A 15,998-nucleotide genomic window follows, 5' to 3' on the forward strand; every position below is an offset into this window, starting at 1 on the left:
ACGTGCACACACTTAATCACGGAAACTATTTGTGTTGTGTGTGCTTGATTGTCTGGTGTGCCCACAGCATGCTGTTTTCTGAAGCCCATGGAGCTGAAGTGAGTAGAAGGCCCTCTCTTGCCATGATCCGTGGGCTGGTTGTGAAAGGCACAACATGTTACCACAAGACAAGGCTCACAGCCCAGCAGTCCCAGACTTTGCTTGTGGCTAGATCTGGGCACAGAATAGAGGTGATGTCACTGGGGCTCCACATTAATTCATCCAATTAACTAAGAGTTAATTAGTATTTCCAAGTGCTTTGAAGATGAGAGGTGCTGTTTATTCACAATTGGGGTGGTGGTGGCAAGCTGAGAGAGGAAAAGCAAGGAGTGTGGACATTGGAATGGGACGATGGGTTGATGCTTCTGCCGCTGCCTTTTTGGGAGGCTGTTATGAGACATTTCTGACAGTGTGTGAGTTGCTAGGACAAAGTACCACAAACTTGATGGTGGCTTGAAAAAATAGAAATTTGTTGTCTCCCAGTTCTGGGGGCCAGAAGTCTGAGATCAAGGTGTCAGCAGGCCTTCAGGAGCCTCTAGAAGAAGATCCTCCTTTGTTCCCTCCAGCTTCTGGTAGCCCCAGGTGTTCTTGGCCCATGGCCACATCACTCCAATCTTTGCCTCTGTCTCCACATGGCTGTCTTCACTCATATGTCTGTGTCTCTCTCTTCTTATGAGGACATCATCATACTGGATTAGGGACCACCCTAATGATCTCCTCCTAACTTGATTACATTTGCAAAGATCCTCCTCTTTCCCAGTCAAATCACATTCACAGGTCCCAGGGATTAGGATTTCAACACCTCATTTTGGGGACACAATGCAGTGTGTAACAGTGTCCATCTGCTCTCCATTGGCCAATGGGTACTTCACTCCTGTGAATTTCCCTCCTTTTTTCCTCAGCACAGCCATCTGGGAGCAACTGAGAGGACCAAATACTTCTAGAAGTAGCTGGTCAGAAGCTTCTAGGAGGGGATTATTGTTATAATAGTTATTTCATGAATGGACTTTTCTTTTTGAAAAACCTTGGACAAATCTCAGCCCACCTTGGCATCTTGGCCGCTGAGCAAGGCAGAGGCTGACCTAGGTGCCTCCCAGCCTGCCCCTTCTCAGTTCTAAACACAAGAAGATCAGGCTGAGTGGGTGCTGGAGCCTGGTCTCCAAAGCCTTCCCCATTCCCCTGCAGTCCCAGGGCAACTTGGATCCATGGAACTTGGATTGTTATTTTTTTCTCATTATTGCTAGGGTCTCACACTGAGGCAGCTTCTGCTTCTCTTTAATTCTCATTATCCCAGCATACCATTTCCTGTGCTAGCACTGCAGGGGGTACAGGAGGCCCTACCTCTGGGGGCACCTTAGTCTAGAGGAGGCAGGAATAAAAGGCAAAAATGTCAGGCTAGTGTGATTGTGACTGAAGCCCTGGGGAAGTACAGAGGGAGTCTCACCTGGCCTGGCTGCCAGCTGAGTAGGAACATGTGGGAGTCAGTCAATTACAGAAGGCAGAGATACTCCAGGGATAGGCACTCAATTAATCACTAACTCCCAATTCTGTCTCCCAAGTCCCTGGAAACCACCATTCTACTTACTGTCTCTGTGGATTTAAATATCCTTTATGACCAGCATATTTTGTGTCCTCAAAGTTTTAGCCATGCTGTAGCATGTGTCAGAATTTCCATCTAATTTTTAGGGATGGACAATATTCCATTATATTGACAGACCACATTTTGTTTATTCATTTATCTACTGATAGAAACTTGGTTGCTTTCGTCCTTGGGATATTTTGAGTAATGCTGATATGAATGTGAGTGCACAAATATCTCTTTAAGACCTTGCTTTCAATTCTTTTGCGGATGGACTCGGAGGTGGAAGTTCTAGATCATGTGGTAATACTTTATTTGGGGGGGAGGGATTGGCTATATCATTTTCCACAGAAGCTACATTGTTTTCCCACCATCAGTGCCCAAGGGTTCCAATTTCTCTACATCCTCATCAACACTTGTTTTTTTTTTCCTGATAACAGCTGTCCTAATGGGTATGAGGTGGTGTCTCGTTGTGGTTTTGATTCACATTTCCTTAATGATCGGTGAGTGATGTTGAACATCTTTTCACATGTTTGTTGGCCTATCAGTCACTCATAAGCAGGGTTGGCGGACTTTTTCTGTAAAGAGTGGGATAGTAAATACTTTATGTTTTGTAGGCCAACTGGTCTCTGCAATAACCACCCAACTCTGCCACTGTAGGAAAAGGCAGCCATGGACAATTAAACAGTTGGGTGTGCCTGTGTACTGATAAAACTTCATTTACAAAAGTAAGTGGCAAGTGGGATATGACCCAATGTTCATAGTTTGTGTTAAGGTGAGGGGCCCATGGGTTATTAGTGTCTACATTTCACTTCTTCCGTGGGACTGAGCTTTCTGAGGGTAAGGGCTCTATCTCAGTCACCTCTGCATCCCTTTGCACATAGAAGGTACCTAGTTACTATTTTCTGAATTGACTCTCCCCCTTCCCCTACAAAGAACAAAGGTGGAGGTACATGTGTCCCCCAGCACCTGCCTCAGGACGCATCTCAAGAGTCATCAGGTGCCAGGCTGCAATATAGGACAGAGGCTAAGAGCCCATTACCCTCTTCCCTCCTTTTCTCCCCTATTCAGATTACTCAAGAATATTTTCTGGGCTGAAGGAGCTAATGTGAACAAACCTACTGGGGCTGAGTGGGTAAGAGGCAGACCTGACAAAGGGAAGTCTCTAATTTGGGTCCACCATCATCCAAAACCTTCCATGGTCAATAACTAGGTAGTGCGGGTGAACAGAGGTGCACATTGGAATGGAAGGTTCTAGTGTCTCTCAGCATAGCTCCTTTCTTTCTCACAGTTCCCAATGACCTAGATAGCCTCAGATTGGAGCCTGTGTCATGACTGCCTCTCTTTCACACTGGTACCTTTACTGCATTAGGCTGCCTGAATCTGCCTGGGTGCTGTGGGTGCCCTGGACTGGGGATCAGGAGCCCGTGGGCCTGCCAGCCTTGGCTCTGCTAACTGCCCTGCAGCACCTTTGGCCATGGCTCCTTTCTCTGGGGCTCCCCCGGCTGGCCAACGTGGGAGTGGCTTTGTCCTCTGAACAGCCTTCAGGTGTGGGCACTTAGCAGGCACTGTCTGGAGCAGGGAGTGAACCAAAAGCCCCTGGCCTTGAGGAGGGAAGCAGTTCACAGAAATGTATCTGGGCAGCTAAGCCTGCGAGCACCACCGAGGGACTTGGGCAGCCACTGTAGGAAGCCAGAGCAGAGAGACAGTGTGAGGCAGTGCTGGACCAGGTGCCCCAAGGCAGGTGGGCTGCAGAGAATGCTGCTGAGGGAACGGCCACACAGGCTGCACTTATTGGGGTCAGATGGGGGCAAGAAGAATGGAGGACAAGGGAAAGCTCATCAGGCAGTATTTCAGCTCATCAGGCAGTATTTTAGTTCAGCTGGGGAGAGGACTTTCCACTAGCAAGTGCCATCTCATACAGCAAGCCAAGAATCTTCAAAGAGCAAGGAAGCCTCAAATTTGTCAGTGGTCAGCACTGTTTACCAGTCCCTGGAGGGCTGTGGGCAGAGGCCTTGATCACTTCTGTCCTGTTTGCTGAGCCTGCCTCTGCATGGGTCCAGTCCTTCCCTGTTTTGGAGTTATGGATCTCATGATGGAACTCCTAGCCACAAGCACCTCCTAATCACCATGGAGGTGATTATCTGTGTTTCCTGAGCCCTACTCTGTGCTGTGGGGACACTATGGCTCTGCCATCAAAGAGCTCCTGGCAGGGTGAGGGTGGAAAAAAGGATGTGCAGGGAACATGCAAAACAAGAGGAAGATCAAGGGCCACAGGCTGGAAATCCAGAGTAAAGAGACGACTTCCAACCAGGAGGATGAGACCAGGCTTTTTAGGGCAGGAGAGCTGGCCTTTCTGGACCTGGGGACACATAGGGAGAGGAAATTGCAGGCAGCCAGGACAACCTGAGCAGGCTGTGCTCAGGACTTAATGCTAGCTGTGCTCTAGCCAAGTTGGCTCTAGAGCACAGCCAGCGTGAAGTCCAGTAAGAGAAGTTGGAAAGGTGGGCTGAGAGAAAATGAGGATCCACTGACATTTCCAGCAGAGAAGAGACAGCATGCCCTGTGTGTGTAGAGGCTGCAGCAGATGAGTGATGAGAGGAGACATACACATCAGCTTGGCTGTCCCAGTACACCTGACCTAGGTGCAGATGGGGCCAGGAGCTGAACCAGCTCAGGGAAGGGAAGGGAAGGAAGAGGGACTGAAGTGAGAGATCACCCCAATGGACATACAGAACTTGGCAATGGACTTTTAGTTCTCCTTAAGCTGGTAGGGAACTGCCTTTCCTTGGCCCTGATTCACCAGTCAGGCTATGCCATAGGGGAGAGGCACAGGCCTGGATCTGTGCTCCAGGATGTCATTTTAGGGCATTGTGTTGCAAGGCCATCATCTGTCATGAAAGGAAATGGATGGTGGTGGCCCTCAGGTGTTCGGCCTGGGAGCAGAACAAGTTCAGTATTGTAGGGGCTGAGGTGATATTGTAGTTGGACTCAGTGACCTGGAGGAAGGCTATCTCACTGGTTTGGAACCATCCTCATGGCTTGTGAACATAGTCCTGGCCACTCCCAGGGTCTCAGTTTCCTCGGTTTAGGAATTCAGGGAAATAGAGTGGTGGGGAGGGCATCTGCTGACCAGCTGGTGGCTCAGGGTCTGTGGGTACAGAGAGTGCCCCCAGCTTCTTCCTCTTAGACCTCTTCCAACACCACCTCACCTCTTAGATTGGTTTCCATGGGGTTTCCAGCCCCATGTCCCTTCCATAATGTTTTGTACTTTTCCTTTTTGGAACTTGGAGTATTTTCGGGTTATGTTTTGATCTGTGTGACCCTACCAGAATGTCTGCCCCAGGCAGGCAGGGGCTGTGTCTGTTTCCTTTACTACCGAGACTCAGGGCAGGGCCTCACACACACATATTGACTGAGAAAGTGAACAGAAGAGCAAAAGCAGACAGGAAGCAGAACAGGAATGGACAATCAGGTATTTGACGATGGACATCCTTGGCCTTGACAGTGGCCAGTTGTTTGTGAGCAAGGCCTGCTAGCCTCACTCATCTGGGTGACAATGTGCTCCCATCAGCTCTGGGAGTACGTCTGCAGCTTCAGCCCAGTCCCATTCTGTGTCTGGTCTCCTCCTTCTCACTCCCCCTTGGAACCTAGAGGCTGAGCTCAGAGTCCTTTCCAGGTGTTTCCATGTAAGGCTTCACTTCTGTCCTGCAGCTGTATCATTGCTTGGGGCTTTGCAGCTTATCTGGCCTCCCAGGCTCCAGGAGGGCAGTCACATGGCTTTGATCCTCACCCTCTACTGCCCAGGAGCTAAAAGTACATCCCCCTCAGCTTGGCACCTTCAGCCTGACCAGTCTCCCACCCCAAACTAAGCAGTCACTTCTGTCCTTCACCAGATGTAAGACACACCCTTACTTTATGGACTGCTAAGAAATACAACATGCTGCTAACTTAAGTATGACAAGCCACTGCCTATAAGACTCTGTGTTCTTTAGTCTGAAATGCCAGCCAGGGGTCTGCACCTACTGTTTACTCCTCCTTCCAGCCCCAACTCAACACATCACCTCCCCCACAAAAGCCAGGTCTCCTTTCTGTGAACTCACAGCGCTTCATCTTACATGTGTGCTTTATGTCCTGCCTGACATTACAGGAGCTTGTGGACATGTTCTAACTCTGTTATTCTGAGTTTCTTTTTATGTTGACATCCCCCTGCCCCATCAGCCTAGCAGTCTCTCCTCACTCAGAGGTGATGTTCCTAAGACACAGAGTACCTAGTGTAGGCAACACATTCACTTTATCCCAGATGCCTCCTCATCCATTGAAAAAGATGGAGAGGAAAACAGAATTCGTTCAGATTATAAATAATTCAATTAATCAGGTTCAGCAAGCAAAATATCACCTGAAAAATTTAAAAAAGGAATGTATAGTATATGTGCTATGCTCTTTAGAAATTGGCCTGAAGGATTCTGTAAGTGTGAACTACAGGAAAGTCACCCTTTCTGCATCATCTCCTGGCATTTCTGTCACCTAGCTTGATTTCTATGCCACTGGGCCAGATCACCACTTTCTCACTAAGAACAACAGAACTCTGTTGATAAAGAGAAATTTTTTATGGAAAACAACACAGGTCACCAACAGTTCCTGAAAAAGGACTCAGAAGCCTAAGGAGCCAAATAACCCACAGTCTTTTTTTAAACCAAGGGATTGGAGGAATCACAGTCATTTAAGTTTCAACTTTCTCTGGGGGCAGGGTTATTGGCCGGGGAACGTGGTGACAGTGCCCAGGGCTTCACCTGGCCTTCCGCAGGTGGTGAAAACTCTTCACAGTCCTCTCCACAGCTTCGTCCATGGTGACTAGTGGCCGGTAGCCCATGGCCTTTTTGGCTCTCTCGCAGCTGTAGTAGTGGAATGTCCCAGCTAGCGCAACCCGAATCGGAGTGAAGGTGGGCTGCATCTGGATGAGCGGACTCAGCACTCTCACCAGCAGGGACAGCAGGAAGGCCAGGTAGTAGGCCAGCCAGTAGGGGATGTGGTACTTGGGGGCCTCGTAGTTGAGGCCTGTCAGGATGCGGGACAGGAATGTCCAGAAACGGATGGGCTCATCATTGGTGATGTGAAAAGCCTGATGAGAGAACAAGAAGTTAGGGGCACCTCCCCAGTGGGAGGGGTGAGCAGGCTGCACTTGGGAGTTAGACCTCAGCTACAAGCCATGGGCTCAGCCTAGAACTAATACTTCGGGAAACTATGAGCCACTCCCTGTCTGCCTGCCCATGCTTTTTTTTTTTTTTTTTCCAGACAGAGTCTCACTGTGTCAACCTTGGTAGAGTGCCGTGGCATAACAGCTCACAGCAACCTCCAACTCTTGGGCTTAATCAATTCTCTTGCCTCAGCCTCCCAAGTAGCTGGGACTACAGGTGCCCACCATAACACCTGGTATTTTCTTGTTGTAGTTGTCATTGCAGTTTGGCAGGCCTGGGCTGGGTTCAAACCCGCCAGTTCTGGTGTATGTGGCTGGTGCCATTAGCTGCAGAGCTACAGGTGCTGAGCCTGCCCTGGCTCTTTTGCATGGCAGCTTAAAAGTGAGACATCCAAAAAGCTAGCACAGACTGCCTCCCATGTCTCACTTCTGTAGCACATCATGTGTTCCACCCTCACCTCTGCCAGTGAGCAGAGGGAAGGCGATGAGAGTTTTATCTGTGGGCCAGGATTTTAGGTGAGGCTTAGATTGCAGTCAGGAAGGAACATTTATTAATTTAATCATTGTTAGTCATGGTAAAAGCCATCTTCTTATTTTATGGTGCAATGGATGGGTCATATAACATTTCTCCAATGTGATGTATTTGTTCTAAATCAGAAGCTGTTCCCACCCCACTCCCAACCACTCTGAAAGGGATGAGTGGGTAATAGCAGAAGTTCAGGAGAATAAGAGAGGGCCAAGGAACAAGGGGGGGTTTCTAAACCCAGGGGTGAGAAATGAAGAGCATAGAGCCTAGGAGGTAGAGGAAAGAGTGAGGGGGATCCACATATATACCCCACTGCAGAGACAGCCACCATCCCAGCTACACTCTGTCCCCCAGGTGCCAAATGCCAGGAGATTCAGATCCCCTGCAGCTCTGGAGGGAGAGGCAGAATGGGGAAATGGAGAACTGAGGAGCACAGAGGAGAGGGGGCGGACCCTGCCCCAAGTAGTCACAGTGACAGGTGGGATGCCAAGTAGAGCTTACTGGGTCTCCAGGTTTTGTCTGCCCCAAGTGATGTGACACTACAGAGACACTATACTCCCAGATGGGCCCAATCTTGGTACAAGGGGGTTCTAAACTAGGTCCTCTATAATTCAGGATCACAGGGGCAACTTGTGAGCAAATCCATAGCAGGGAAAAGAAACACGACTGTAGGCAAACGTTGGAGCAGTAGGCACCTTACCTTCCCACCCAGCCCTGTGTTGCGGGACAGGTGCTCTGCAGCCAGGATATGTCCATGGACCACGTTCTCCACGAAAGTGAAGTCCACCAAGTTCTCTCCATTTCTGCAGGTGCACAGGGAACAATTCAATTCATGTTCGGGGCACTCAGCTGCAAGCCCAGTGGAGAACCTACATGTGGGACCAGGGCCACTCCCGAGTCTCAGCATTTGAGACTGCTAACTGCAGAATGGCTGCCACCCCCATACTCGTTGAAGATGTGCATTTGGGCCAGGACTTCTGGGACACCTGGGGGTAGGGGAATATTTAAAGGCCAGCCACAGCCAGTGAATGTAAAGCTTGGTGCCCTGTGCATCCCATCCTAGTGTGGCCAGCACTGGTGCTGTTCACACTGGCACTGATGTGGGCCGCAGCAATTCAATCCTTCCCAGGACACACTGGGATGATGCCTTTCTCTGGCTTCACATTTTCTCAACCAGTCTCTCTGCAGTCTCTCTAGTGATAAATCAGGGTGACAATGAGGCTGAGTAAGAAACAGGACAGTAAGGTGCAGGGCTAAGAGATGGAAAGAAAGGGAGAAGAGAGAAGTAAGAAATAAAGGAAGAAGGCATATCTGGAAGACAGCCACACTCTATTGTCCCTGGCAGAGGTCTTGTACTTTCCTCAAGGAGAACTGTGATGCTGCCACCACCCACTTTCCTCAGTTTCCTCAAACAGGGATGTAAATATTCTCCCAGCCTATCTGAGAGGGTGTACTGAGCTGAATGGTGTCCTCCCAAAACTCATGTTCACCTAGAACTTGTGCATTTGACCTCATTTAGAGATAGGTTCTCTGCAGGGTAATTAGTTAACAGCTGAGGTCATACTGGGGTAAGGTGGGCTTTAATCCCATGACTGATGTCCTTGTAAGAAGAGGGGAATTTGGATACAAAAATCAAGGAAGACAGCCATGTGAAAATGGAGGCAGAGATGAAGTGATGTATCTACATGCCGGGAATGCCAAGGTTGCCAGCAAACTCCAGAAGCTGGAACAGAGGCCTGGAACAGACTCTCCCTTGTTGTCTCCAGAAGGAATTAACCCTGTCAACATCTTGATTTTGGACTTCTGGACTCCAGAAATGTGAGAAAATCAATTTCTATTGCTTTAGGTTTACACTAAGTTAGTGGCAATTTGTTATGACAGCTGCAGGAAATGAAGATAGATGATAGTAAAGACGGTCACTGCTGGGGTCTGAATGTTTGTCTCTGAACATTCATATGTTGAAACATAATCACCAGTGCAACAGCATTAAGATGTAGGGGTCTCTGCCCTCATGAACAGGATTAAAGCCCTAATAAATGAGGCGCAAGGGCTGTCTGCCCTTCTACCACATTAGGACACATAGCAGGTGCCGCCTATGAGGAATGGGCCCTCACCAGATACCCAAAGTGCTAACATCATGACCTTGGACTTCCTAGCCTCCAGAACTGTGAGCAACATATTTCTGGGGTTTATAAGGTACCCAGTGTCACATATTTTGTTACAGAAGCACAAATGGGTGAGACTGTCACATCTGCTTGGCCACCCACTACATGTAGATGAGGGAGGGCTAGAGAAGAGCCACTGTGGATGACTTACCCAATTATAAACTTCATCTTGCCATTCCTGGCTGCTTCAATGAGGATGGGGACCAACTGGGGGTCCCTTGGGCCGAAAATGCCATGAGGGCGGATGGCAGTGGTTAAGAAATTCTTTTCAGGATCATTGGCATCCAGGACTACCTGGTGGAGAGGAAAGGAAGTTGTTGGCTTGAGCCAAGACAGTGTTCACTGGGTGAGTAGCACCTGCCATCAGGGACAAAAAGACGACATGCTTTGCTGGTACATAGGCCACCCACTGACCAGTGGTCTGCCTTGAGCTGACAACCCACACAAGTAATAGGTATAATTCTGGGCTACCTCTGTATCTCCCCAAAAATCTGAAAACACAGGCAGGGCAGCTAGGGAAAACCAGTAAGACCAAGTAGAAAGGCCTTGGTTTGGGTCCAAAGGTTAAAATGCACATATGTAGCCCAGAGGCACGCTTTGGAAGCAGTGTGTAGAAGGGATCAGAGGGGCTTTGGTTACCGAGGCAGTTGTGACCCTGCAGTGAACTGCTGCTACCAAGGACCGCCTACCTTAAGCTATGTGCACTGGCTACACACTCCTACCAGGCCTTGGCCACCCCAGGAAAGGACTTGGACCAACTCCAGTGGACCATGAAGAAGGTCTGAGAATGGAAAGGGGTCAGAAGCCCACGCCCTGGGAGAGAGAGGGCAGCAGCTGGGCAGCGAAGGAGGTGAGCTGACACATGCAAAGGGCTCAGGGCAAGAGCTTCAGGAGCACCAGTCATATTCCTGTTAGGACTGTCAGGAAGAAATCAAAGATGTCTTCTGTGTGGCTTGCTGGACAAACTAGAACTCAAGAGCCTAAAAACAGGTTTTGCCTCAAAAGTAGGAAAACAAAGCATTTGTTATATCTTTGGTAAAAAGGCGGACCATAAAGGTGCCTACCCTGCTGGGGCTGCATGCAAACTCTGTGAGATGAGCTGTGCCAGTGTTTTGGTGAGGTAAGGAGAGTTACTGTGGCATCATGTCATCAAAGACATGCTTTTTCCTTCAATAGATTCCTGGAGCTGTGCCTCCTCTGGTCCACATGGCAATGGAGGAAATGAATAAATAAGCCTGCACATGACCTCTCCCAAAGCTCATCTCTATTACTGAATGGAAGAAAGTTAGATGTTACATCTAGTTTATTGTCAGTAAAGTGGTTTTAAAACCAACAGTGGGTGCTGACCCTGGCTGAAAGGAGGCTGCAGGTGACTTACAACCAGAGTCATTTGCAAGCTTTGCTTATTTCCACTTGAGTACCCAAAAGCCAATGAAAGCAAGACACTGATGGCTGACACCAAGGCTGTCATCTGCAGCTCCTGAGTCTAGATGGGCTCAGTCCTGGTGCCAATCTTGGCACCTTGGGTGAGAGTGTACAGGGTGTCTGTGGTGACTGAACTTCTTGTAGGGCCCAGTGGAAACTTTAGTGCTCCTTGGACCAAGTCTGAGCAGGTGGGTCTCCGAGTAGCAGCATGGCATAGCCTAGAGACAGGACAACAGCTTGCCAAAGGCCAGGTCTCTGCCCCCATGTCTCCCTGCTGGCCCATTCTACTGGGACTTTCTGAGCTGAAGTAACAGCGGACAGTGGAGAGGCAGTTGCAGGCAGCACAGGGGACTCATGCCAGTCCGGTGCTCAGCTGCAGGTCAGTAAGTACTGGTTTTGGAAGCAAACCTCAGTGAGCACAGTAGGCTGGAAACAGTGGGAGAGGTAAGGTCATAGCTACCCAGCTACAACAAGTTTTCTGGGGCCGGGGACCTCTGGCCTACAGCCTGGAATGGCCACAGGGTAATAGCCTCCACCAGGAGCTGGCAGCTGTCACCCCTTAGGCCCACAGCCCAAAGGTGCAGAGGCTGTGTCACTCGACTCATGAAAACCAGGCACCGCTTGATGCCACTGCTCTGCCAAGTGGGAAAATACTTTTCCTTAAAATAAAGCAAGATCCTTCCTTTGTTTTTTTTTTTTTTTAAAGGTGGGGTTAAGAGAGCTATTAGGAAGGTTAGCCTAATGTCAGATTGAGGGAAGGTGAATGGTAGGATCACACCTATGGTGCATAATGCAAGGGTACATGTCGGATCTATGAAGTATAGAGCATAAATGTCTTAACATGATAATTAAGTAAATGAGATGAGGTATAAACTAACCAGTGTGATGTAAGCATTCCTATAACGTATATGATGTATGTGTTTATGATTTAATAAAAAAAAAAAATCCCATAGCAGGCAAGGAAGCTGGCATGGCAGAAGGTGTGGGTTCTGGAAATAGACTGCCCAGGTTCAGGAAGGTTCTGAGTCTCTCTATGTGCAATGTCCTCATCTATAATTTGGTGACAGTGGGACTGTTGTTAAGTTAAAACATGAAAAATGCTCCTGGAAAATACTCAGGACAGTATCTGCTCGCAACAAGCTATTCTGATATTATTTTTAAAATTTAATTTCCCCTCATAAATTTTACTACCCAAATTAGTCACTTAGGCCTCAGAATACCAACTTTATAAATTCATACATATTTTTCACAAGAATCTAAGCCCTTCAGATGGCACTCATTCAACTGATTCTAAGTACATACTCTCTCCTGTAAGATCTTAGTCTCCGTGTAGTAGTCAATGGGCTTTGTGGCATAGGGGAGGTCTTCAGTTCCATTCTTGATGTCAAAACCCTCAAAGACGACACTGGCACTGCTGGTTAAGATGAGTTTCTGGCAAAGGAAGATTCAAAAAAATATGAGTCAGACATTATTGCCATTGGAACAGGCTGATGATCACATCTGAGGAACTGTACAAGTGACCTGCTGCAATGCCTTTGCTTTTCATGCCTTGTTATAATAATCCAAAGATGACCATATTTTATCACTATGTGGATTCCAGACACATTATGCTATTACATTCTAAAACAATAGTTCTCACAGTTTTTCTATCCTATCACACCTTAGAGATTCTATTATTCATGGTATCTAACCTCAAGAGTGATTCTCCATGGGGGAAGGACAACCCACAAACTTCCCGGTGGTGTCCAGCCTGCAGCCTTCAAGGTATATACAGATTATTTGAGGACCGTTTTGCCCATCTGTAGTGTTGGCTATCATGAAAAGTATGCAATGCATGTTTGTTTTTACTCTTTAGCTTTCATTAATGTTTGTGTAGTTAGTATGTGGCCCCAAACAACTCTTCTTCTAGTGAGTAACAGAAAAGAAAAAAGCCTAGACATCCCTAGGGGATGTCAGTTTGAAAAAGATCACTAGTTATTCTGACACTGACCTTGCACATGTACACAACCACTTAAGAAATGCTATTCTTAAAGGAAGATACTCTTTTCTGAGGGTCCCCAGAGTCTAGACTTCTGGTTAAGAGCAGCTCATCTGACACTGGATACTACTGGCTTGAATCATATCTTTACCACTTTTATTCAATATCATACTGGAAGTACTAGCCAAGATGGTAGGATAACACAAACAAAATTTATAATGATTTGAAAAGAAACCAAAATCTGATCACTTGCAGATGACAAAGATATCTACACAGAAAATGAGGGTGAATATATAGAAAATATTAGAGCAGCAAAGTTGAATTAAAAATCAGTATATAAGGGGTGGCACCTGTGGCTCAAGGAGCAGGGCTCCAGCCCCATATACCAGAGGTGGTGGGTTCAAACCCAGCCCTGGCCAAAAACTGCAACAACAACAAAAAAGCAGTAAAGGTATCTTTTTAAAAAAATCAATATACAAAAATTAACTGTATTCTTATACATTAGCAATAATTTTTTTTTTTTTTTTTTTTGAGACAGAGCCTCAAGCTATCCCCCTGGGCAGAGTGCCATGGCATTACAGCTCACAGCAACCTCCAACTCCTGGGCTCAAGCGAGTCTCCTGCCTCCGCCTCCCAAGTAGCTGGGACCACAGGCGCCCACCACAAAGCCCGGCCGTTCCCTGGTTGCAGCCGTCATTGCTGTTTGGCGGGTCCGGGCTGGGGATTCGAACCCGCCACCTTAGGTGCACATGGCTGGCGCCTTAGCCGGTTGAGCCATAGGCGCCGAGCCACATTAGCAATAATTTAAAATATACAAGTTACTCAGCAACACAAATAAAGGACATAGGAATACATTTAACAAGAGGATGTATACTATCTTTGTGCAGCAAAGTATAAAACTACGGAAAGACATTGAAGAGAGCGATAATAGAAACATAGCCCATATTTATGGAAAGGAAAGCTCAGTATTGGAAAGATGTCAATTTTCTCCTACAAGTTCAGTGCAATCACAATAACAGTCTTATCAGGCTTTATCAAAGAATTTGACAAGCCAATTCTAAAACATACATGGAGAACCTGTCCTTTGGGATATTGAGACTTATCCTAAGGCCATTTTAACTAGGGCAGAGCGTCCTGGGAAGGACACAGACAAAGAGGCTAATAGACCAAAGGAGAGAGCCTGGGGACAGGCCTATGGAGGATATAAACACCCATGACAACCAAAACATGCTGTGCGTGGCACCTAACAGTGGGGAAAGGATGGATTAGGCAATAAATGGTGCTGAACTGGTTATTTCTATGGAAAACAATTAGAGCTCTACTTCATACCATACACAAACATTAAATTCCTGGTGGATCAAAGAGTTAAAAGTGGAAAATAACACCGTAAACCTTTGGAAAAAAATACTTTAACTGATCTTTTGATGTCAGTATTGGAAAACGTTGTTTAAATATAAGACAGGAATCATTTTCTGCCCTGTTACCTGCTAAAATATTCTGCCCTTTCAGGGAATGAACTAGAGCCACATATACCAAGATGGATAAAGTTCCAAAATACAAGACTGGGGAAAAGTAAGTTACAAGATGGTGTGTTCAATAAGATGCCATTTTTATAGGTTTGTAACATGTAGCTACACATGGAGAAAACAGAAATGATAAACCTCAATTCAGAATATTGTTGCCCATGGCCAAAAGAGAGCAATGGCGTTGAGGAAGGGTACATGGGGGACTTCAAGTCATTTCTTCACCACTGTGAAGAGTGTAGGGGTGCGTATTATCCTTGAAGTGTATTTGTGTGCCTGACATCTTGCCATTAATGAAGAGCAGCCGTGTATTTCCCAGAGCTTGTTACACCAGCATGGTGGAATGCAGAGAGGCCAGGACTTGTTATCAGAAAATCTACTTTGAGTCCCACCCCTTCCATTTACTAGCAAAGAGACATCACTAGCCCTAGTTACCTAAAGATGAGCATATTAGGTGATAATTGCAACAAAGAAAAGTATCTTGTCCACTACAAAGTATAGGTGTCACTATTATTATAAGTGGTCCTTTCCAGGGGACAGAGTGAAGACGATCTCCTGCCCCACTAAATCCTGTTGGGCCAGGTGATGATGCTCGGGACTGGTCAACAGCACCAAGGAGGCCTGTTGGAGGGGAGGGCCTGCTCTGGCTCACTTCAGGCTTTTCTCTCACGCACACAGTACCTGTGCCTGTGTCACTGTGAGGGGTCAGGGTGCTGGGCTGAGAGGGAGCTGTTTCACTCAGTGGCTGGAGTCCTATAAAGAGCCAGAATTTCTAACACTGCAGTAAGCTAAGGCATGAGACAAATTTGCATCCCCTCCGGCCTGTTTCTATTGGCTAAAAGTAAACAGTTTGTTTCTCTTTTAAAATATAAACAAGACCTGGAAAACAGTGTGGTGGTTCTTCGAAATTAGAAACATAGAATTACTGTATGATTCAGCAGACCTACTTCTGGGTATATCCCCAAGAGAACTGAGAGCAGGGACTGGAACAGATATTTGAATGCCGTGTTCACAGCAGCACAAAGGTCAAAACACCACAAGTGCCCATTGATATATATCTGCAGGGATAAACAAAATGTGGTCCATGCACACATAGAGAGGAAAGGAATGAAACTTTGACACACATAACGACAGCAGTTCTCAACCTGTGGGTTGCAACCCACAGGAACTGTATTAAAGGGATGAGGCATTAGGAAGGTTGAGAACCACTGCATTACGACATTGATGACTGATGAACCCTGAAATGTTACACGCAGTGAAATAAGGCAGACACGGAAGGACAAATGCTATAGGACCCCACTGACATGAGGGCCTGAAGTAGGCAAAATTCCCAGATGCCGAATGTAAGAGGAGTAGGGGCACCTGGGGTCCGGAAGCAGGGGTTGTGGATTTTGTGTCTAATGGGGATGGAGTTTCAGTTTGGGAAGAAGAGATAGTTCTGGAGATGGTTGGTGGTGACGGCTGCACCACACTGTGAATGTGCTGAATGCTGCTGAACTATACACTTAAAAATGCTTAGGATGGTAAATTTTATGTGATGTGTATTTTATCACAATAAAAAAATTA

General features: G+C 47.1%; 1 protein-coding gene across 1 annotated transcript in view; it reads right to left on the minus strand.

Moving 5' to 3' along the window:
• Positions 1 to 6,207: 6,207 nt before the first annotated feature.
• NSDHL (NAD(P) dependent steroid dehydrogenase-like) overlaps positions 6,208 to 15,998 on the minus strand; it is a 28,794-nt gene continuing 19,003 nt past the window's right edge. Inside the window, exons 5-8 of the mRNA XM_012812126.2 lie at positions 12,234 to 12,362; positions 9,658 to 9,800; positions 8,042 to 8,144; positions 6,208 to 6,740 (exon numbers count right to left, since the gene is read on the minus strand). Of these exons, the coding sequence (XP_012667580.1) occupies positions 6,408 to 6,740; positions 8,042 to 8,144; positions 9,658 to 9,800; positions 12,234 to 12,362 (708 nt within the window). The 3' untranslated portion in view covers positions 6,208 to 6,407. The remainder of the gene's footprint in view (positions 6,741 to 8,041; positions 8,145 to 9,657; positions 9,801 to 12,233; positions 12,363 to 15,998) is intronic.

Source organism: Otolemur garnettii, unplaced genomic scaffold, assembly GCF_000181295.1.
Source record: "Otolemur garnettii isolate 467f Iridium unplaced genomic scaffold, OtoGar3 scaffold00190, whole genome shotgun sequence".
Classification (NCBI taxonomy): Eukaryota; Metazoa; Chordata; class Mammalia; order Primates; family Galagidae; genus Otolemur; species Otolemur garnettii.